The 21,112-nt window shown below is 56.6% G+C and overlaps 1 protein-coding gene and 1 non-coding gene across 2 annotated transcripts; both read left to right on the top strand.

Moving 5' to 3' along the window:
• Positions 1 to 587: 587 nt before the first annotated feature.
• Positions 588 to 16,566, top strand: BLACAT1 (BLACAT1 overlapping LEMD1 locus). The gene is made up of 3 exons (XM_057400676.1): positions 588 to 1,420; positions 15,998 to 16,203; positions 16,433 to 16,566. The coding sequence occupies exons 1-2, from the start codon at positions 1,401 to 1,403 to the stop codon at positions 16,140 to 16,142; spliced, it is 165 nt and encodes a 54-aa protein (XP_057256659.1). The 5' UTR covers positions 588 to 1,400; the 3' UTR covers positions 16,143 to 16,203; positions 16,433 to 16,566.
• A 3,379-nt stretch (positions 16,567 to 19,945) lies between these two features.
• Positions 19,946 to 20,017, top strand: TRNAW-CCA (transfer RNA tryptophan (anticodon CCA)). Its single transcript has one exon. It is a non-coding gene; the product is annotated as a tRNA-Trp (tRNA).
• The last annotated feature ends 1,095 nt before the right edge of the window (positions 20,018 to 21,112 follow it).

Genomic DNA, 21,112 nt, shown 5'->3' with positions numbered 1-21,112 from the left:
GGAAGGGCTTTGCAGGGACAATGGGGGTGAGGAGCTCATCCTCTCCTTCCACAGCCGCCTTTTCCTCCTGCTCCCAGCTCGTGGCTTCAGCTTAGCATCTGGGCAAGCTGCGCACCAGGGGCAGAGCGAACCTCGGTGCTTATGGCAGGCCAGGCTGACAGCTCCTGCGAGCTCGACGCCGCGAGCATCGTTTCTCGCTGATCGCAGAGGGAAGGAATGGAAGCAAATCTTTCATGACACATTTATTTTTGTCATCTATTTATTAGCTGAGAGCAAAAGTCCTGCTGCATTCTGGGGATTATGCAAATCAGGGACATCAAGGCAATTAAAAGAAAGCCCAAGTGAGCACAATGTCAGAGCCGAGCAGATGCTGAGAGACAGCACAGCCCTCCCTGGCCGCTCCTGCCCTGACGCAGCCCCCAGCGTTGCATCCGGGTGCTCCTGCTTCTCCTCCAGCTTGTGTGGTCAACCCCGCCAAGCAGGTCATTAGGCCCATGGGCCCCACACATCTCCCAGCCTGCTGCGTCTGCTGCCCCTTCCCTCTTTGGGAGAAGGATGCATGGGATGTCTGCTGCTGTTTCTCCCTGTTTGGGAGAAGGATGCGCAGGATGCCTGCTGCATCCCCATTCTCATCACAGGCGCTCGCTGTGCTCACCTGGACCGATGCGGCCAAATCAATGCTTAGGCTAATCCCAGGCAGAATTTGGGTTGCTGGGATTGCTGAGGGGGTATCCACAGGGCAGAGATGAAGAGGGTCCTTGCCCGCTCTATGGGACCCGCCAGGGAGAGCATCCCAACAGAGCGCGGGGTGAGGTAATGCCATGCTCATGTTGGGTCAGGCACTGCCGCGGGAGGAGGATCTGGCTCGCTCCACGGGTCTGAAGCTTGGCTAAATCCCCACTGAATCACCCGTTGTTCCACTGACAGCTCGGGATTTATGAGCGCTGAAGTGGATGGATGGCAATGAGCAAGTGAAAAAGCCAAGTCCCAGATCCGACTTGTCTTCCCCTCGGCAGCTCCGGAAGACTCAGGATGTGTGTTTTGGGATTTAATCCTGTCTGAACCCCTCTATTTTGAGACGGAGGTGGAGGGGGAGCTTCAGGCAGCTGGAGTGCGTGTTGGTAGCTGCATCCAAGGACAGCTCCTGCCCCGGCAGCTCCTGGAAGTGGAGAAACGCCGTTTCCCAAAAGCCTGTGGAAGAGCACAGGGAGGCTGGCGCTCGGAGACATGGAAAGATGCGGGGAGCAGCCAGAGAAACACGCTCCTATCCTCACTCTGCTAATTACACTCATTAGGGAAGGAATCCTGCCTCCGATTGAGAGCCCTACCAGCTCCTTTTCATCCCCCTGCCTGCCGAAAGCACGCACCGGAGCGCTCGGGAGTTGGGCTCTCTCCTGGAAATGGGCATTTCTCCTCCCAGGTCAGAGGCTCTTTTGTGTCTGCCTGGCTGGGAGACGGGGCTGAAGACAAAGCAGGAAGGGAGAAAGCGGGAGAGAGGCGGGATGGGGCGAGCCGGCATCCCCGCGCCGGGGGGACCGGGTGCCTCGGCGGTGGGCTGCGCCGGGAACGGGAAGCGGAGCAGCGGGAATGCAGCCGTGTGCGCGGCTCAATGGGGAAGTAATTTATGCACTAACCTCAGCCCGGGGTTGCGGGGAGGCCTCTTCCCATCGCCCCTTCTACCCGCCTCCTCCCGCCCTGCAGCCACACACAGCCTCGCGGCCCCCTCCGCAATTGGGAAGACACCTATCGAGCACCGCTCTGGCACTGCTGGGCTTTTGTTCCTCCTCCTGCCGTGCTGCCCGAGCTGCTCCTGCCCTCCGCGCCGGCTGCCTTAAGTTGCTTGCCATGATCCCCAGCCGAGAATCGCCGTCCCGCTGACGTCCCGCGGCGGAGGCGGCGGGAGGAGAGACGGAGGAGAGCAAAAGGAGGAGGAAAGCGAAGTAAGGCAGCGTTTGTCTCCTTTCTTTGTCTCAAGTCTTGCCTGAGTTGTGTGCGCATGGGGGGAGCGGGGCACTCAGGAGGAGCGTGTGCACGCTCCGTGTGCGATGGGCATCTCATGAGCACATGTGAACCACACGCGGCCACCGTGTGTTACCTGCGCTGCTCCCCGCCCCAGGCAATGCCTATGGGCACCCCAAAGCAAGTCAGGTCCTTCCTCTGCTCATTGTGTGCGCTGAGAGTGTTCTGTGTGTGGATGTATGCACATTAACAGCTGCTCACGCGGTGCTGTAGCTAATGTGTGGCATTCACTTGCATATATTCTTGTTAGATGAAGTTATGTTCTTGTGGGTATAAATGTAATCAGCTGAAACAAATTGAATCCTCTTTGGTTTAGGGGAGAATAATCACCAACCGGTCAAAATCCATCACTATATGAACGTTTGTGGGGATGTGTGTGTAAATGTGTTTATACACATGTGTCTATATGTGTATATATGTGTTTATACACATGTGTCTATATGTGTATATGTGTGTATATGTGTGTGTATATGTGTATATATGTGTGCATATGTGTGTATATACGTGTGCATATATGTATATACACATATTCACGTGTAATCATGTTACTTATGCTGACACACAATTACATGCAACACATGTTAATGTACTCACCAGCTAAATTACACGTGAGCTCTTTAAGTGCTGGATTTCAGGATGAAGCGTGCACTTGTATGAGTGGTCCTGCACATGAATACATGCTCATGTGCATATGCTAAGTTTCTGTCTAAGTACCACACACAAGAAGTGGGGGTGTTCTGTAGGACTGGGGGGGGGGGGGGGGGGGGGGGTGTTGTGTGTGTGTGTGTGCAAACACTTTTGCATTGATGGCAATAGATACAAAGCCCTTGCACCAGCCCCGATTGCAGAGAAGGAGGAACTCTGCCTGGTGCAGAGCGTGCTTTGCTTTGCGATGAGTGGGAACTGAAGGGCAAAGAACAGATTTGTTGGTGCCTGTGCCTTGCTGAGTACCACTGAATCCTGCAGGAGAACAGCACGAGGGGCTGGTGTGGTCGGGATTGCTGGAGCTGCATCTGAGCAGTCCTTCCTCCGGCTGCAAACTTGCAGCTCCGGCACCAGTGCTGGTATTTGGCACACAGAGGGAGGCTCTCCGGGTGCTCTCCGATGAGGTAATCCCAAGGAAAGATAAGGGAAGTGCTGCATGTATTAACCTGAGCGGTGATGTCAGCGAGGGGAGAGGAAATGAATGACTTGGAGATAGGAATTGCCTTGGTTTGGGTGTCATTTGGTTGCTGCCGTTATCTCGGATGTGCCGGGGTGGTGAAACCAAAGGGACCTGAGGGCTGGCGGGGTCTGGGGACACCAAACAGTTCCTGTGGGCTTGTGCAGAGATTTGGGTGCTCTGCGTGTGTGCCCATGAGCCTGGGTGCACCCCTGGGTCTGCGCTGTGGTAGCCTGTGGTTATTAGAGAATAAGGGACCCAAGGGATGTCCCCTCCTGCTTTGTGTCTGTGCATCCCCAGGGAGCGGTGGGATGCAGCAGCAGGGTCGGGTGGGACCAGGGCTGGGACGGCTCCAGGCAGAGAGAACAGGCTCAGGTATGGGCTTGGGGCCACCTTCACACTGTGCTTATGGGTCTCCCCATGGGGTTTGTTTTCTCTCCTCCCTTGGGAAGGAGCAATGGGACCCAGGTGCCCTGCCCAGCATGGGGAGCGATGGAGGGAAGGTCTCCAAAGTGCAACAGAGACACTCTCCACCAGAATCTCGCCTCATGCTAATGGGTATCACATTGTGTCCCTGATGACTTGTCAGCAGCATGTGAGAAATCACTGGCAGCAGCGAACAGCAGGGCCAGCAGGAGACGGAACACAAATACCTCACATCACAAATGCCTCCCCTGACACAGAGGATGCACCCACGATGCTCCCCAAACCTCCCCACTCAGCCCATACAAACCTGTTGGTCCCCTCTCCAGGGTTAACCTGTGCTGTGTCTTATCCCAGCCCCACATCTCCTCCGCTCGGTGCTGCTGTCCCTGCACACTGCCTGTTGCACTGAGCTGCTGATGACAGCAGAGGACAAGGAGCACCCATGAGCTGGGTGAGCCTGAGCTGGGCTTGCAGGAGATGGTCCCTCCGGGGCTGCCAGCTCAACACAACCACACAGAGACCCTGCAGAGCCCGAGGCAAGAGCCAGCTTCACCTCTTGGTGCCTTGACTTGGTTCACCCACCCCTGGGAGGGTTTGGTGGAAGCTCACATGAGGCTTCACCGCAGCACAGCCTGGATGGAGCTCCTGCCAGGAGCGCTCTATTGCATGCGCAGGTTGGTGAGGGCAGGGGCAGCGGTGTTTGTAAAGGAGGCTGCAGTTTCTCTTGTTTGCGCCAGTGCAAATCCAGTGAGGAAAAGGAGACTCCGTGGATATGGGTGCTTAAACCCCCTTCAAACCCGCTGTGAAGCTCTGGTGTGAATTCCAGTCTCTGCTCCTGTCCCAGGAGGGAGCTGGGGCTGGGGCTTTAGAGGTGCTGTTTGAGCTTGTGCCTGGGATGGTGAAGGCATGTGCAAAGGGGGTTTGGGGTCTGGTTCAGTGGATTCTGCCCTGATTTGCGATGGTGGGAGATGGGTTGAGCTCTTTCCTTCCCAAGGCTGTGCCCAGAGTGATGTCCCTCCAGGCACTGGAGTCACCGGAGGCAGGTTTCAGGGAAGTGTCTCCCCAGGGGAGCTGAAGGTGCAGGGGTGATGCTCATCCTGCCCCCTCCAGCTTTCCTGCAGCCCCTTCAGGCACTGGAGCTGCTCTCAGGTCTCCCCTTCAGGAGCCTTCTCTTCTCCAGGCTGCCCCAGCCCAGCTCTCTCAGCCTGGCTCCAGAGCAGAGCTGCTCCAACCCTCGCAGCAGCTCCGTGCCCTCCTCTTGACTCGCTCCAACAGCTCCAGGTCCCTCCGGTGCTGCTGCCCCAGAGCTGGGTGCAGGGCTCCTCCTCTTCCCTCTCGGACAAATCAGGTTTATGCTGTGTCCTGAAGGAGCGTGCGGTGGCACCTGCGGAACCGGGGCTATTTTGGCCTTTTCCTTTGCTGTGGCTGCCAGAACACCCCATGGAGGGAGCCTGGGGTCTGTCTGGTCTCCGCTCCATGCGCTGCAGCAGCGCCGGCGGCAGCGGCTGTGCGCAGGCTGTGACTGCTGCTGCAGGCAGGGCTTGTTGGGCACATCTCCGGCTTGTCTTGGACAGGGTGCTGCAGGCAGTGTGGTCTCATCCTCAGGCGCGGCAGGGATGCAGAACCGCGTGGCTTTCCCAGGCTCAGCACTAAGGATGCGCTGTGTGATCCCGGATGTTGTTCAGCTCACCTGCCCTCCCTCGTATTGCCTGTAAGGGGGTTTATAGAGCATCCTGCAAAGCTTTGGGTTATATCCGTCCGTTACAATGACGAGATATACGGTGATGAGAAAGCTAGTTAAAATCCATAAAGAACCCCAGTATCACCCTATCCATGGGACATACAAGAGACAGACAACGTGCACCTTCAGCTGTACAGAGCACTGCAACCAGAGCTGCTTTGGAGCCTCCTCTTCCCCATGTAAATGTTTCTATAAAGCCAAAAAGTCCACCCGTAATGGCTTGGAGGACAAGGTAATGCCTGCTGAAGGCTGGGAAACGACATTGTTACAATGACAAATACTCTCCAAATACCCAATTCATGATCCTGGGCGCCTTATAAATGTGATTAGTAGATCTAATCTTGCTGTGCTGGAGCCAGTTGTCAAGACAGCTTGAAAATGGATCATTGCCCAACTGACTTCAACTGCTCCCCAAGTTCTAACAGAATGTTTGAGAGCGAAGCGAGAGTTGGGTCCTGCACTCCCTGCCCTGGGGCATGAGCTGGAGAGGGAATGGGGAGAGGGGACTGCAGGTGATCCCCTAAAAGAAAGGCTGATAGGGATGCAACTGCTATGGATTTCTGTGGAAAACAATATCCTTTAGGTGTGCCCAGCTCGGTCGGTCTCTGTTCTTGAGTATCCGTCCATCTGTCCGTCCATCTGTCCACCCACCCTTCCCACTCATAAGGTACGTGTTATTTCTCTCCACCTTGCAGCGGGGATGGAGGCAGCCCTGGAGAGGCTTTTCCCACTCCTGAGACATGGGCAGGGAGCTGGGGAAGGGAGGGATGAGCCCTGGGAAAGGTGAAGCAGTGCTCAGAGCCATTGGCTTCCTTTGGTGCTGTGATTTTGGGTGCTCTCACTTTGGGTACCGTCATGCAGGTACCCCCAGAGGCGATGCCCTCTCCTGCCTCTCCGGTCCTGCTGGGAGCTGCTGGGAGCAGGGTTCCTGCAAGCCGGAGAATGAGATTTCCAAAGGCACTCAAGTGCTTTTGGGTACCTGGGGTGGTTGCACCGGGCTGTCCGAGCATCCCGGTGCCCCCAGGACTGGTAAGACCAAGGTCTGCTATTGGTGCCTTTACTTGGGATTCTCCTGGGGATCCCGGTGGGAGCGTGGTCTCAGTGCTGTGATTTTGGGCAGCCTGGCAGGAATAAAGGCTTGGGGGGGGGGGCATTGTGAAACAGTCCCCAGGCTCCCACCCCCCTTCCCCACCAAAGAGCCCCCCACCTTCCCCAAGGCGGGACAGAGCGCACGGGGGAGGCTTTGAGCGTTGATCCAAGACAGAGCGGATTTGGGCTCCCTGTCAAATGTTCTCATTGTCTGACCCTTGTCCAGATGCCAGCAAAACCCTTTGGGAATTTCCCCCTCCACCCAGCGCACCGGCTTTAATTACAGAAGAGGAATGCGAGTGCAGAGCCCTGCTCCTCCCGCCTCTACGCTCCGGTGCCCGCACATAGACCCCGAGGTCTGGGATGGAGAAGGGATGAAGAGGGGCCATAGGGAAGGACAGCAGCAGAGATGGGCACTGGGTGCCCCTGCCTGGTGTGGGCAGGATGCTTCCCAAACCAAGGGTGACAAGAGGGGGCTTGTTCCCCCCTGTCCCATGCTGGCAGCAGTACCCGAGCAGCAGGACATGAGTAATATCCATCCCACTGGGGGAGTTAGATCAAAGGCAGTGAAGTAGATACAAGAGGTTTCTGCTTCACAGACCAGAGGCTGCAGTTCAATAGTGCCTTTGTTACCAGCTCTCCGGAGCTGGGGATGGAGAAATACCTGACCCCCCGCTCCCTCCCTCCCTCCAGCCCCTCGGTGCAAAACCATTTCAAGTATGCAACACACAGCGAGGCTCCGCAGAGCCATGGGGATGGCAGCAGGAGCCTGGGATCCACAAACGGGACCCCCCGTAGCCACGCGGGGCTTGGAGGTGATGGGATGAGGGGCACCCGCATCACTGCACATCCCTGCGCATCCCCGAGCATCCCTGCACATCCCTGAGCATCCCTGCACATCCCTGTGTGCTGGGGTTTGCTGGCAGGGCCAGGAGAGGATGGTGCAGGTGATGCCATCCCAAGTCCAGTGCTGGGTATCCTGGTGTCTTCCCATGGAGAGGATGCTATGCTGCCAAAGGTGAGCTCAGCCATGCTCTGGGCTGTCCTCGGGTCCCTGTGGTGCGGGGCTGGGGTTTTGGGATGGGGACGTGTCCCTGTGCTCTGATGCGGGCACTGGAGCTGTCCTGTGATGGGTGCAATCTCCTTGGGAAGGTCTTGGGTGCCAAAGCAGAGCCACAAAGCAGAGAGGGCCATACCCAAAGAGTTACTAAGTTCAGATCTACCCCTCGATGTGCAATGAAAGTGTCCTTAGTGTACCCCTGGGGACCAAGGGGTTGGGTTGGTGCCGGAGCTGGGGGGCAGACCCATAGGTGGGGGTCCTGCGTGCACACAGCACCCCAGGATATTTGCTGGAGGCGCTCCCCAGAGTACCCAAGGATGCAACACCAAGGCCAGATGATGCTCGTGCCAAGGGGCTGCACGTGGGTGCATCCTCCTGCGGCTGCTGCAGGGTGCAGGGGCCGGGCCGGGAGCGTGGTTGCGTCAGAAAGTGGCTTTTTTCCCTTTCCCATTCACGTATGGGAGTTAAAAGAGGTAAAACCTTGGGAAACACCAGTTCAGAGCTACCCGTGTGCTTCGGAAGCTCGGTTTGTCGGTCGAAGTCATGTTCACTGCTATTCTGAACGGCAGCGGGCAAATTCCTTCCTCCCTCCAAAGCCGGCTGCTGCATAGCTTCAGAAACGTTGAATTTCCCAAGGATTCGTGCTAGGGCAACAAGAAAGGGAGTTTCCTACCCTCAGTGGCAGAGCTGACCTCATCAGCTCCTGGCAATCAGCAGTCACTGCTGCGGAATGAGTGAGTCCTGGCAGGGAAAAGGATGGAGGCAGAGGCTGGTGCTTTCCCAGGGACAGCCTGGGCAGTTCTGGTGCCCCCGGGCACAGGGAGGTGGAGAGGCTGCTGCTAAGGGTAAGGGCTGTGTCCGGCTCCTGGGGGAGCTGCTGGAGGTGTTTTCCCCATGGACATCGCCTTGTCCTGGGATGCATCTTCCGGGGGTACGGAGATGGGAGCGCCCCATGGAACACATCACCTTGCGTGCGTCTGTGCTGCTCCATTGGCAGCCAGGGTGACTGCGTTGTAGCTCAGGGGTTTACTGGGATACTTAAAAGCAGCACAAAAGGTGTGATGGGGAATGCACGGACAGACGAGGTGTAGCTGTGGCCAGGACACTGCAGAGGGAGGCTAAACCATTTCCCTGCCTGCTCCTTGGCCATGCTGCCATTGATCCAGGCTATGGCACGTTGTCTTTTAAGCAGGGAGGGAGGACCACATAGACGGAAGGGCTGCTTTCCCTCCCACCTCCTTTACCCCTTTCTTCCTTTTCTTTCCCCAAAGACTGCTGGCTTATCCTGGGTAAGCCCTCTGCTGTGGTCTATGGCTTTTTATTCCTATGTGATTGCTTTGCCTAACTCATGTAGGGCAAAAAGCCATGGGCTACACAGAGGAGGGACTGCACCTTCCAGGCACCTCCGCACCCGCCCGGACTCCTGATCCCTTTTTAATCACTCATATTTATTTGGTAACAAGAGAAAGGGGGCATTGAAGCCTTGCAGAGCACAGGGACAGACAAAGGGGGACGGGGATGGGGGGGCTCGGCCTTTCAGGCGCCGTCGTCCCCATTCAGAGCTGCTTTTCTTTGGCAGTGAGAGCTTTTCTCACACGGTTCAAAGCGTCCCCACCTGCAGCCCCATGGAACAAAAGCATCAGGCAGAGACCAAGGGCATGGCCAAGGGCACTGAAACGCCTGCAGGTGACAGCAGGAGCCCTTCCTGCTGTCGGTGGGTGTCCTGGGGGCTGAGAACAGCCCAGCACCTCCAGCCCCATCTCCCCACCGATCGTGACCCTTCCAGGGGTGCTGCAGACCGGGCAGGATCCATCCCTGCGGTGACCATGAGGCCACAGCCAGCCCATGGACCACGGATGTGTGGCCGGGAGCATTGGGAAGGACAGGTTTAATCAGAGAGCAGGACGAGTAGTGCACTTGTTAAACACAGATCAATGTCTGTGAGCACAGCAGCCTGGAGAGCAAGGTGGATGGGGTGGGAAGAGACCCCATCACCACAGACCCCATCACCACTGACCCCATCCCCACTGACCCCATCATTGCTGATCTCATCACTGCTGATCTCATCACTGCAGACCTCATCACTGCAGACCTCATCACTGCAGACCTCATCACCATAGACCCTATCACTGCAGATCCCATCACTGCAGAGCCCATCACCGCTGATCCCATCACTGCAGACCCCATCACCAGACTCCATCACTGCAGTCCCCATCACTGCAGATCCCATCACCATAGACCCCATCACTGCAGACCCCATCACTGCAGAGCCCATCACCGCTGATCCCATCACTGCAGATCCCATCACTGCAGACCCCATCACTGCAGATCCCATCACTGCAGATCCCATCACTGCAGATCTCATCACTGCAGACCCCATCACCACAGCCTCTGCTGCCTCTGTCAGCACCTGCGCACTGGTGGGGGTTCCAAACCACCTTTGCCAAGCAGGAAGGAGCGATTTCTCTTTTCTCTTTCCCTGTCCTCTCCCCTCCTGCACCGTGGGTCACCTGGTGTCAGGCTTCCACGCTTATTTCACCAGCCTGGAATGCACCTTTAAAAGGAGCAGTGATTGAAAGAGCTCGGAGCTGAGGCTCAGCTGCAATCCCATGACTCAGGGAGGTGTGGAAGGAAGAGAATCGTGAAATCCCCTGAGTTCCAACAATGAAAGCAGGAGAGCTGGCAAGGCTGGGGCCCAGAAAGCAGCAAAACCAAGCAGCATTCGTCAAAGCGAAAGGATGGAGCCAACCTCCCCGGCCTGGTTTAATTATTTCTTAATGAGGATTTGCTCATTCAGAAAATTCACCCCTGACAATGGCTGCCCGGAGCCATTGACGCTGGTGGACACGCATGGCTTGGTCCTGCTGCTCCCATCCCAGCATGGGGATCCTGGTGTGAGGGTGCCATTAGCCCCCAAGTCAGGGAGAACAGGGCAAATCAACCAGAAATACCCAGGTTTGCCATTTTGTGCAACCCAAAACGTTTCACTGGGGAAGCAATGAGCAAACCCCTCTCTGGGGGGTCAGTGGCTGCAATAAAACCCCAGGCCAGCCTCAAGCCCCCTAGCAAGGTTCTGGCAAACACTGGGGGAAGAGCTATTGGGGATCCTGGTGCAGGGGTTCAGAACCCATCTCCGGTGGTGGCTGCCCATGGTGAAGAGAGCACGGAGGGATGCAAACACTCATCAGTATTTTGGTGGCTGTTGGGCAGATACCAACTGATGAGAGCAGTGCTATGGGCAGCCTGTCTGCACTGTGCTGGCCAGATGCTCCACCCGAGACTTGCTCTCACTGCCTTGTACACCATTGATTCTCCTTTTAGCAAGGCAGGCATTAAGCAGGGAAGAGATGGAGCAACCACGACTGGGTTTCCATGGGGTTGTGGCTGGAGCAGCCAGGATGGGATGAACTGAATGGGTCCATGGGATGGGGTGGCTGTGCTCAGGAGCCAGGGGACCCAACCTCTTTCTCACCATTCCTTGCTGAGCTCCAGCTCCCCCCACGAGGGTTTGATTTGTGGTGTTCAGTGTTTGACCCCAGGGCGGGCTGGAAGCCCTTCATGGGACAAGTGTTCTGATGGGAGCCATGCAAAAGGCATTGGCAGGGACCCCTGGAAAAGGTCCATGGCCAAGAGGAGGTGTTGCCAGCACCAGGTGAGCTCTCGGCTTGTCTGGCATCCACCTCCCAGCAGCAGCTCCAGCACCTTTCAATTAGCACAGGCTCTACCTGCGGCTGCGATTACTGGGCAAAGCAGAACCCCTTGGTTGCTGTGCTTACACAGCATTCGGGGCATTAACTAAAGCAGGAGATGAGGCTGGCGTTCCCAAAGCATCTTCGAGAACTTGGGTACACACCTATCATTGAAATGCAGTGATTGAAATCCCATCCCGGGTCCAGAGGAGTGAGCTTGAGGAAGAGCCACTGCAAAGGTGGCTCCTGGCCAGCTGCACCCAAAGGCACCCGCAAAGGAAGGTGCTGGAGCAGATGGACCCCTCCAGCAGTCCCTGGGCCTTCCTGAAATCCCAGGAGCGCAGTGGGACAAGCTGCTAATTACAGATAACTGCTGTGCATGAGTGAGGCATCCACCGTATCCCAGATGGGGATGGATCCACCATGCCGGTGGATGAGGCACGGGCTTGTCCTGCGCTGCCTTGCAGGAAGGCAAAGCGCAGCCGCATGCCCCGACACAGAGTCCCCATCCCGTATCCGCGTTCCCGGGCATCCCTCGTGGCAACAGGAATGTGAGAACCAGGAGGCTTGTGCACAGCTCCCACATAGTGCTGGGGAGAGCAGGGCTCTCATCCCACTGGGATCACTGCCTGCTGCTAACCCGCGTGGGGATCGGGATGGGATTTGCCTCTGTGCGCTGGAAGAGGAGCAGGAGCAGCGCTGGGTCACCCAGCCCCATGGATGCTGATCCCAGGAGATAAGTGCCAATTATTAATAGTTTAATTACAGCCAGATGATAATGAACTGAAAAGCTGGGGCCTTAATCAAAGCTGTGACAGCACCAAGTCCTAATGGGACACAGTGGGACTCCCAGCACCTCGCTAGCAGCACCGGGTTACCCTATAGAGGGAATGCTGCTCAGTGGGAGCCTGGGGAGATCTGAAAGCACAGGATGCCCGGAGGGCACAAGAAACCACAGTGCACCCCACACCCCCAGCAGGCAGAGCCATCCACGTGTGGGGCTGCGCTTTGCATGAGCAGCTTCCCCAGGCTTTGATCCATGACATTATCCCGGGTATTTACCCCCCCTTTGCACCAGAGGGTTCAGTTCCTCGAGCGCTGATCCCGCACCGAACTCGGACAACCTCCGGCGGGACAAAAAGGAGACAAATGTGGGATTGGATGGGAATGCTTTATCCAGCTCTGCTCCGGGCAGGGAATGCCGCCTGCGCCGGTTGTGCCATGGAGCACCTTCCCCCTCCCTCCTGCTTGGAAATGGGTTCTTTAGGAAGCGGGGAGGCCACCGGTGCTGAGTCAGCCCAGGGCTAATGAACACCCGGGCTGCCCATTGGAAATTTATTGCACCTATTAATTACAACCATTAACTGCAGCCAGTGAAATCTCTCTAATGAGGACCCTGGCGACTCTGCCTTCCTCGGGCAAATGAATGGGGGGGGGGAAGAACCAATGGGCTCAGCAGACTTTACAGGAGCCGTGTTTTAATTAGCGCTGCTGCTCTGCAAACACGCCAGGCAGCATCTTCGCCCTTCATTATCTCCCCTTAAAGGGATGCTGCTGCTTTGCAGGTTAGTTTTAGCCCGGCCCCGTCGTTGTTGGGTTTCTAATGCGGCGCTGCTCATTATAGGAAGTGCTTTGAAGGCGGTTTTCTCGTAGGGCTGGTTGTAAGCAGCGAGATGGCCAAGGTTTGTGGGGGGAAAGGGGGGGGAGGATAAAGGAAATAGATTCTGAAAGCTTGGCTGAGCACCAGCGAAACTGGCATTAAACTGAAACACAGCCCCAGGGCTGCACCCACCCTCCTGCAGGACGGCTTTAACCTGCCCGAGGGGAGACTGAGATGAGCTCTGAGGCAGAAGCTCTTCCCTGTGAGGGTGCTGAGGCGCTGGCACAGGGTGCCCAGAGAAGCTGTGGCTGCCCCATCCCTGGCAGTGCTCAAGGCCAGGTTGGACACAGGGCTTGGAGCAAGCTGCTCCAGTGGAAGGGGTCCCTGCCCGTGGCAGGGGTTGGAGCTGGAGGAGCTTTAAGTTCGCTGCATCCAAAGCCAGGTTGTGATTCGATGCTATATTATGGGAAGAAGGTCCCGTGAGCTCTGGGCTTCTCCAAGGGTGTCTCCTAAGTGGATCTTAGAGAACCAGGCTGGTGATCCCCAGACCCTCCTGAGCATCCTGGCTGCAGAGGTGGACGATGCTGACTTGCTATCACGAAAGGCAATTGAGATGAATTTCTGGGAATGTTTCTACATTTCACTACGAATTCTTTATCCCATTCGGTTCCCTGCAAACCATGGGAGCAATTTCCATTGCAAATGAGCTCATTTCCCAGGAAAACAAACCCCAGCGTGGCAAAAGGCAGCTTTGAAATGTGGGGTTTAAAATGCAAAACTTCATGTGGGTTTTCTTCCAACCAAGTAGCTAAAAGTGGATTCAATGCCCTTGCTCAGCAATGGAAACACTGGGGCAGGGGAAGAGAAGCAGCCAAGCACCCCTTCCCCACTTACATCCACTGCCTGTATCCCTGCCTGCACCTCTGCCTACATCCTTGCCTGTATCCCTGCCCACATCCCTGCCTGCACCTCCCTGCTGACACTGCCCTGTCTCAGCCTCCTGCCTGCCCAGGGAAATGGGTAATTGCTGGCTTAAGGAATAGACTGTGTCCAGCTGGTTCAGAAAGACATTTCTTAGGGCTGAGGGAGAAGTGCCATTGCTAAAGCGAGCATGCTGATTCCAGACAGCTCCCAATTCATCACTGTGACAGTGACAAACATGGCCCGGGGTGATGCACTTCACTAAAGGGAATTCTCCAGCTTCACGTCCTTATTGCTCCTCGTGTTTGCACTGGAGTTTCAGCCAATTTGATCTCCCCTGCATAGAAAGGGCAGCACCGGGCTGTGGAGCAGGCCCAGCCCTTGCAAATCAGCGCTGCCCAAGCCAGTTCATTCCTATTGTGAATCAGTCCTTGCCCCTTTTTCTACCTTTTCAAGAAGGGGAGCGCCGGGCTCAGCTCGGCTGCCTCTGCTCTCCAGGGCTCATTCATCATTGTCTGCTGCCTGAATGGGAGGCAGAGGCGCAGCCTGAAAAGCCTCCGTGCTGCAAGCTCCTCTAAATATATCAATAGCTCCTAATGGAAACCGGGGTCCCAGCCCCACCTCCCAGGCTCTCACGGGGGGCTTTGTGCAAGGGGGAGTGGCTGGGATGGCCACAGGGGTATAGGGGGGACTGGTCCCCATGGGGACCTGGGGGGTCTGGTGCAGACGTGTTTGCCTGGTTCATATGAAGGGTGTCAAGTACTGGGTGAGAGCCCTGCATAGGCAAGGAAAGCATTTGCCCAGCCCGGTTTTGGCAGTGCTGGGTCAGACCTGGTTGTGCCAGACCAGGGTGCCAGCTCCCACAGGTTTCAATGTTTCTCCCTTCCCGTCATCCCTTCCCCAGCTGAAGCTGTGCAAAGCCAAGAGGATGCAGGGCTCGCAGGTGAGTGGCTCCCATCCCAATGCGCTGCCCCACACCCAGCCATTCCCTCCAACGTCCCATTCCCAGCCTGGTAACACAAAGCAGCAGCAGCAGCACAAAGGGAGACCTGCGTGTGCTCAGGAGACATTCAGGATGGGAGGCACATGAAAGGGCTTGTGATCACTGTGGGTGAGCTCCGAAGCAGCCTGGTTCAATGTGGGTGCTATAGACAGGTACACAGATGGCTGGGGATGGGGAGCAGCAGCAGGAGTGGGTTGAATGGGATGCTTTGTGCTGCCGCTGGGCCCTTGGAAAGGGGAAAAGAGGAAAGGCAGGGATGTGGGATCACCCCCTTCATCATGGGGAGAGTGTGGAGCGATGAGGGCCCATAGACCCCACTTGCTTTGGCTTCTTTCCCCCATGTTTAATGTTCTCCTGGTTGGCCCTGCTGTGCTGTGGGCTGCAGGCAGCGGGCTTGGGGCTCCCAGCAGTGCCTGGCTGGTGATGGAGGTCACCCTCTGCTCACCACTGCCAATGTCCATGAGCCTCGGGAGGTGGCAGTGCCTCATACACTGAGGCTGCCACTTGGTCCCCAGGCAGCATCACCCCCATTGCACAGAGGGGTAAACTGAGGCTACGAGATGTTCCCTGTTCACGGGGAGCAGATACTGAGTCCAGGCATTGCAGGGAGCTGTGAATGCTGTGGTCCCTCTGCACGGCTGGGGGCTGGCACGGTCCTGGTGCTACAGATGTGACTCGCTGGGCATCGAGCACCAAAATCAGAGCCGGTCACCAGCAAACTGTGCAGGAGCTAAGAACGGAGCCGGGAGAGGATGAAGGGTTCATTCAGACACCATTTCTGCACATGTTTGATATTTATTTCTATGTAAACCCAGCCTTTCACTTACATCATCACACTGCAGCTGTGGGGCCAGGACGTGGGCTGTGCTTTGGGGCACCAGCACACACAAAGGGAGTGAACCGCGCTCTCAGCTCTGCCTCTTTGTGCCATAACTGCCGGTGCCAGGGGCTCCCAGGGGCCTCCCCCCCAGCCCTCAAACATGCACCAGGCCCTGCAAGCTGTCCCCACGTCTGTCCCGATTGTTCAGTGCTGAGGAGAGTGGGGTTGACCTCCTTGTCCTTCAGCGGGTGGGGAATTGGGAGTGAGCGGCTGTGGGGCTGGATAATGGGATGTGCACCCATGCAGGGTGATGCTCTGTGATGGGGGGGGGGAGGCTGGTCCACACCCTCCACCTTCCCTGTGCATGGAATCACAGAACCAACCAGGCTGGAACAGACCCTGAAGATCAAGTCGAACATTGCCATCACCCAGGAGCTGCCCTGACTCCTCTCCCTATCCCCATCCAGGTTTCCCTGGGGTGCTCCCAACCCTCTCCTCCTGCTCCGGGTGATGCCCCAGTTCACCTTCGCTTGCTTCTGCGGGCTCCATGGTTTCTGCAAGATGAAGAGGAAGAAAGAAGAGCCCAGCGCGGAGCAGGAGACCGCAGTGTGAGGAGCAGGCTCCTGCGTGCATCCCCCTGAGCTGCGCCTTGGGACCCATCCCCTTCCCCTTGGTACGCTGCGGGGGGGGGTGTGGGATTTGCTGCCTCCTTTCTTCTCCCCTCTCCCCTCTGAGCATCACCCTCTGCCTGCACTGCATGGAGGGGTCACAGGGGCTGGGGGCTCGGGGATGGTGCTGGGCAGGGGAAGGGGAGCCCGGGGCTGAGCAATGGCTCTGCGGGTGTTGATCTGCTCCAATGCATTTATCCTGCGGCTTCTCTCATTTCCCCTCCCTCTTCCTAGATTCTTGTGGGGCCAAAAGCATGGGAATGACCTTGCAAGAGGCAGAAGCGGATGCTGTGGACGTTATCCTTTTGCTGCGCCCTCGGCACCTGAGCAGGCAGTGATGGAGGGACCCTGAGTACCAGCAGGGCAGAGACTCCCTCCTGAGCAACCGAGCCTGCCCTTGCTCCAGCAAGTCCCAACACACAGACATGGAGGGGTTTCCAAAGCCGGGGCCAGACCTTGTCCTTCCTGGGGCCCTGTTGCTGCAGAGCCTGGCCCTGCCTGGTGAGGAGCGGCTGAACATCAGAACCAAGCTGGTTTGGGGTTGGTTTGTGCTATGAAGCAAGTGCCTGGCACTCCAGGAAGCCGCTCTCCGTGTCCTGCCCTGCTCAGGTTTTCCCTGTGTCCCAGATATTCCTGTCATGTAAACCTGAGACAGGCACCGCTCACCCACCCCCGTTCCGTGTGCGTGGAACGCATCCCATGTGCACACTCAAGCACTGGAGCTGCAGTTATTTTCCCACCTCCCGGATGGATGTAGCTCTCCAAGCAGCAATATGTTTTCCACCATGGCTCCGAGCAAAATGCTTTGCTCCTGGGTTGACCTCTATTGTGTTCATAAACGGCTTGCGGTGCTTTTTGATTCCCCCATCATAATGACTTGACCTCTGGATTGACGGCTGAGGCTCCTTTCATCTCCACATTGTTTCCCACCAGCCTCCAGCCTTTTCTGTAGCAAACCTGCCTGGAGCCGAGCCCCATTCCGCTCACTTCCATGGCTCCACAGTGGGCAGATGGGGTTTTTCCTCTTTCCAGTGGCAGCATTCGAACAGGGCAGCGTCTGCTCCTGAAGGCTGGGATGTGACAGCTCTTGTCACAGTGCAAACACTCTGTCTTCTTCTCTCTCCCCACATTCACAGCCCCCTGGCTTGAAGGTCCCTTCAACCCAAAAGCCACTCTGTGCTTCTATGATCCTATGGAATAACCCAGGCTATCCCGATGCAGGCACTGCAGCAGGATGGGCAGCTTCCACCAAACACCCCGCAAGCATCAGCTTGGGTTTGAGTGCTGTGTCTGCACAGGCAGGGCTATTTCTGCATCCCAGGTGGTTCCCGAGAGAAGAGAACAAGACAAAGCCTCCTTCCTCCCTCCCGCGGGCAGGATGCTCTTCCAGCTGCTCCATGTTCCCGCGCTGACTCCCTGCATGGAGAAGTATCTCAGGCAGCCTCATAATGCCTTCAGCCCATGGCTGGGCTCTATCCTCCCTGTGCATCTGCTTCCCCACAGCTCAGAACACAACCGCTGCCCCAGAACACCAGCTTTGTCAGGCTGTTGGTACTCAGAGGACAAAGAACAGGCAGCTTCAGACAGCTCCAGGTGGGCACGGGCATCTCAATGGTGATTAGGAAAGATGCTGACCTGGTTCTGATCCTGGTTTTGCACATCAGCACAGCCTGTGGGACTCGGGGTTTGCAGCCCCAGGGCTGTCCTTGGCGAGGACCTTGGGATTTATCTGTAGGCCAAAAGGAAGGTGGTGGAACACAAACTGTAGTGCTCTAATGTAGCTTTAGCTTTGCACTGTAACGCGTGGTGACCAATGGGGAACACACGAGCCTAAGGATGGGTGAATCACTGCTCTGGAGTTACTGCAAGTGTAAAGATCCGGGTCAGGCTGGAGTTTGTTTTATGGCAGCAGAAATCCAGGGAGAATGAGATGTCTACAGAGGTATCAGCTCTGCAGGAGCAGGCCTGGACTGGACCCCAGCGCTCAGATTGCTCCTAAGTGTGGCTCAGCCCCATCCCTATGCAAAAGCCCCATCCCTATGCAAAAGCGCATCAACCACAAGCACAAGCAGGCGAGGACAGGCTGAGGGAGCCAGGACCCAACAGAGCCCTGCTTCAACTCAAAGGGTTTGCTCTGGGGCTTTGCTCCATCCACTAAATCTGCCTAATTCCCCCCATAATAAACCCTCATTGAGCCCTGCTGAAGCTTGCAGCACCAAGCAGAGGGGAAGCACAGAACCATCCCTGCAGCATCTCCTTGGTGCTGCCGAACGAGGAGCAAAGCATTAAACCTCTTTTTATTGTCCTTTCCTTTCATCCCTCTGTCTGGATTTCATCACGGAGGGACCTACCCAGACGTGTTCCTCAGGAGTCTCCCAGCCCCAGTAGCCATAGAAACCAGCTATTTTTAGCCTGTTTTCATGATGCCAGTAAATGACTTTCCTCTACTTTGGGCAGAGAGAAGACCCCGTCAGGCTCCTATGGTAAATGAGCATCTCCAGCAAGGCGGGCATCCTCTCCCATGCACAGACACTGAATGTGGCAGCTGTAAATAAGCATCTCTATCTACGCACAGGGCGTTGATTCCTCCAGCATTTCCCATGCCAGAGCAGGTATCCATAAGGATTTTTAGAGCATGGATTTTACAGACGTTTGGAGATCAGGTTTTTTTAGGTAAATGACGAGCTTCCTCCTTTCCTTCTTCAAGAGAACCCCTAATCCAATTACCCATGGTTGGCAACGGGATCAATGAGGGTAAGAGCAATACTAGGGGCATAACTCAGCCCCACAGCAATGCTTTTACTCTGGGGTAGCTGCAAAACTCGCAGCCAAAGGTGGAAAAGCTCATTTGCCTGGGGAACTATTCGGTACACACTGATGAGCAAGCCGGGTAACGCAGCAAGAGGGGAACCGGGGCAGAGCAGCATTGCCCTGGAGTGCTCTCTCAAGCCATCGTCTTCCGGGATGTTCCCCTTCCCAAAGCCCATGGGGACATTTCTGCTGCCCTCCTCGGGGGTATCAATGCCGGGGCTGCAGGAGCATCCCTGTACCCTCTGGGACCAGCAATCCAGCAGAGGTGATGGAGACCGTGTCCTTTGGTGCCTGCCGGGTACCCTGGAGCCGTAAACACCCTGATCCGATGGCTTCTGCCGGCACGGGCCTCGTTTACAAGGTTGTCCTATAAATTATAGATGCAAATCACGGCTGCGGTTTGCACCCAGAGACTCGCCTATTGATCTGTCTGCTGCTGGCTGCGGTTGGGGCCACGGCAGCCCGGCGCATGGCAGCAGCGGGCTGTAGGGGGTCACTTGTGCATCTGTGCATCTGCACTCGGACCAAGCACGGTCGTTCCCTGTCCGAGCACGCAGGGAAGCAGCTATGGAGCTGTTGCAATAAACCGGCTCGATGATGCCCCTCAGAGACATGGACTTGGTTTCTTGTGTGCTGCTTGCGGTCCTGAGCCGGGGTGGGAGCAGGATGGGAGGGAGGCGGGACTGGGGACGCTGTGGCCGGAGACGGGCAGGTCCCATCACTTCCCAAGCCTGTGTGTTCCCACCGAGCCCTGCTGCAGGGTCACCCCAGAGCGGGTGCCGAGCAGGAGCTGCAGCACAGCCCAGTGAGGGGTACGGGAGCGGCGCCAGGTCCCGCGGCTACAAACAAAGGCGGCTTCCACGGAGGCAGCCGGAATTGCGCATGCGCGGAGCGCTCCGCCGGCTCTTGTGGGCACACGGAAGCTGCGGCTGCCGAGACCTCGTGGCGCAACGGTAGCGCGTCTGACTCCAGATCAGAAGGCTGCGTGTTCGAATCACGTCGGGGTCACCGCTCCCTTCGGGGTTCCCTTTTTCGTGGCGTGCGGGTACAGAGAGCCGGGGCTGGCCGCGGGGAGCTGCGGGGATGGGGTGGGCTCTCCTCGGCTGTTAATTCTTGCTGTGGGTGACATGCGATGCCTCAGTGGTCCCCCCGGGTGCTGCAAACGAAGGGGCTTGTGGACCTGGGGCACGGTCGTGCTTCACCCCACATAAACGAAGCAGCTTCTCACCTAATCGGAGGTGTCCCTGCCCGTGGCACGGGTTGGAACTGGATCAGCTTTAAGGTCCCTTCCAGCACAAACCATTCCATGGTTCTGGAAAGTTTGGAAGTGCCAAATCGCAGGATTTGGGTTCCCCCCGTGCCTCCCTGCACCAGCAACCCTCAATGGGCTGATCATAGACAGCTGTGACCTCAAAGCGCTGGGGAATGGGGTGGTGTTTGGTCCTGGGTATGCTGGCGAGCCGTGTGGTGGGAGCGATGGCATCAGCCGGGATCCCAATGATGTAAGTAATGCTTTAGGAATGTTCTTGTCTTCAGGCACTTGTGCAGGCTCAGAGGGAACTTTGGCAACAGGGCTGGGGAGGATGAACCTCATGGAGCCACCAGGAGCTGGAGCTTGTGCTGACGCTCATCTCCTGTGGTGCTGTGGGAAGTAAGTGGTGCCTTTCTTCTTGCTAAGCTATTACTTGGAATGAAGCACAACACACAGTGCTCCACACAGAGCTCCACACAGAGCTCTTCTCCTGCCTTTATAGCAGCAGAAGCAGCTCTAGCTTTGACTCAGGCGTGCACTTAAAGCTATTTTGGAAGGAAGGATGAGGCCAAGTCTAACCTGGGGGATGGAGAAAGTTGTGCTCAACTCCAGCTGCTTTAACCTGTTCAGCAGCTGATGGGCTGTGTACACCTGAGCTCCTGCTGTCCTGATCTCTTTCCATTAAATGCCTTTTGTCTTGACTAGCTTCTCTTTTGAACCTCATTGCTTCTTAACAGCACGTAGGAATGATGCCTTGAGCTTCTGCTGCCACAAAGATTGCCTTTGTGTTTGAAAATAGGCTAAAAGAAAGAGGAATTGAATCCCTGCCCTGCTTTCACTGCTCCAACTCT

The sequence above is a fragment of the Pezoporus wallicus genome, unplaced genomic scaffold, assembly GCF_028554395.1.
Source record: "Pezoporus wallicus isolate ANWC-B61680 ecotype Strahan unplaced genomic scaffold, APGP_CSIRO_Pwel_v1 scaffold_7736, whole genome shotgun sequence".
In the NCBI taxonomy this organism is placed as follows: Eukaryota; Metazoa; Chordata; class Aves; order Psittaciformes; family Psittacidae; genus Pezoporus; species Pezoporus wallicus.
This window is presented reverse-complemented; position numbering and strand designations above follow the sequence as displayed.

What these genes read in the sequence shown, in the direction of transcription:
- BLACAT1 (XM_057400676.1), top strand. Translation starts at nt 1,401, where the DNA reads ATGGGCATTTCTCCTCCCAG. An exon ending in ATGGGCATTTCTCCTCCCAG is followed by an intron (nt 1,421 to 15,997) that starts GTCAGAGGCTCT and finishes ATCCCCATCCAG; the next exon opens with GTTTCCCTGGGGTGCTCCCA.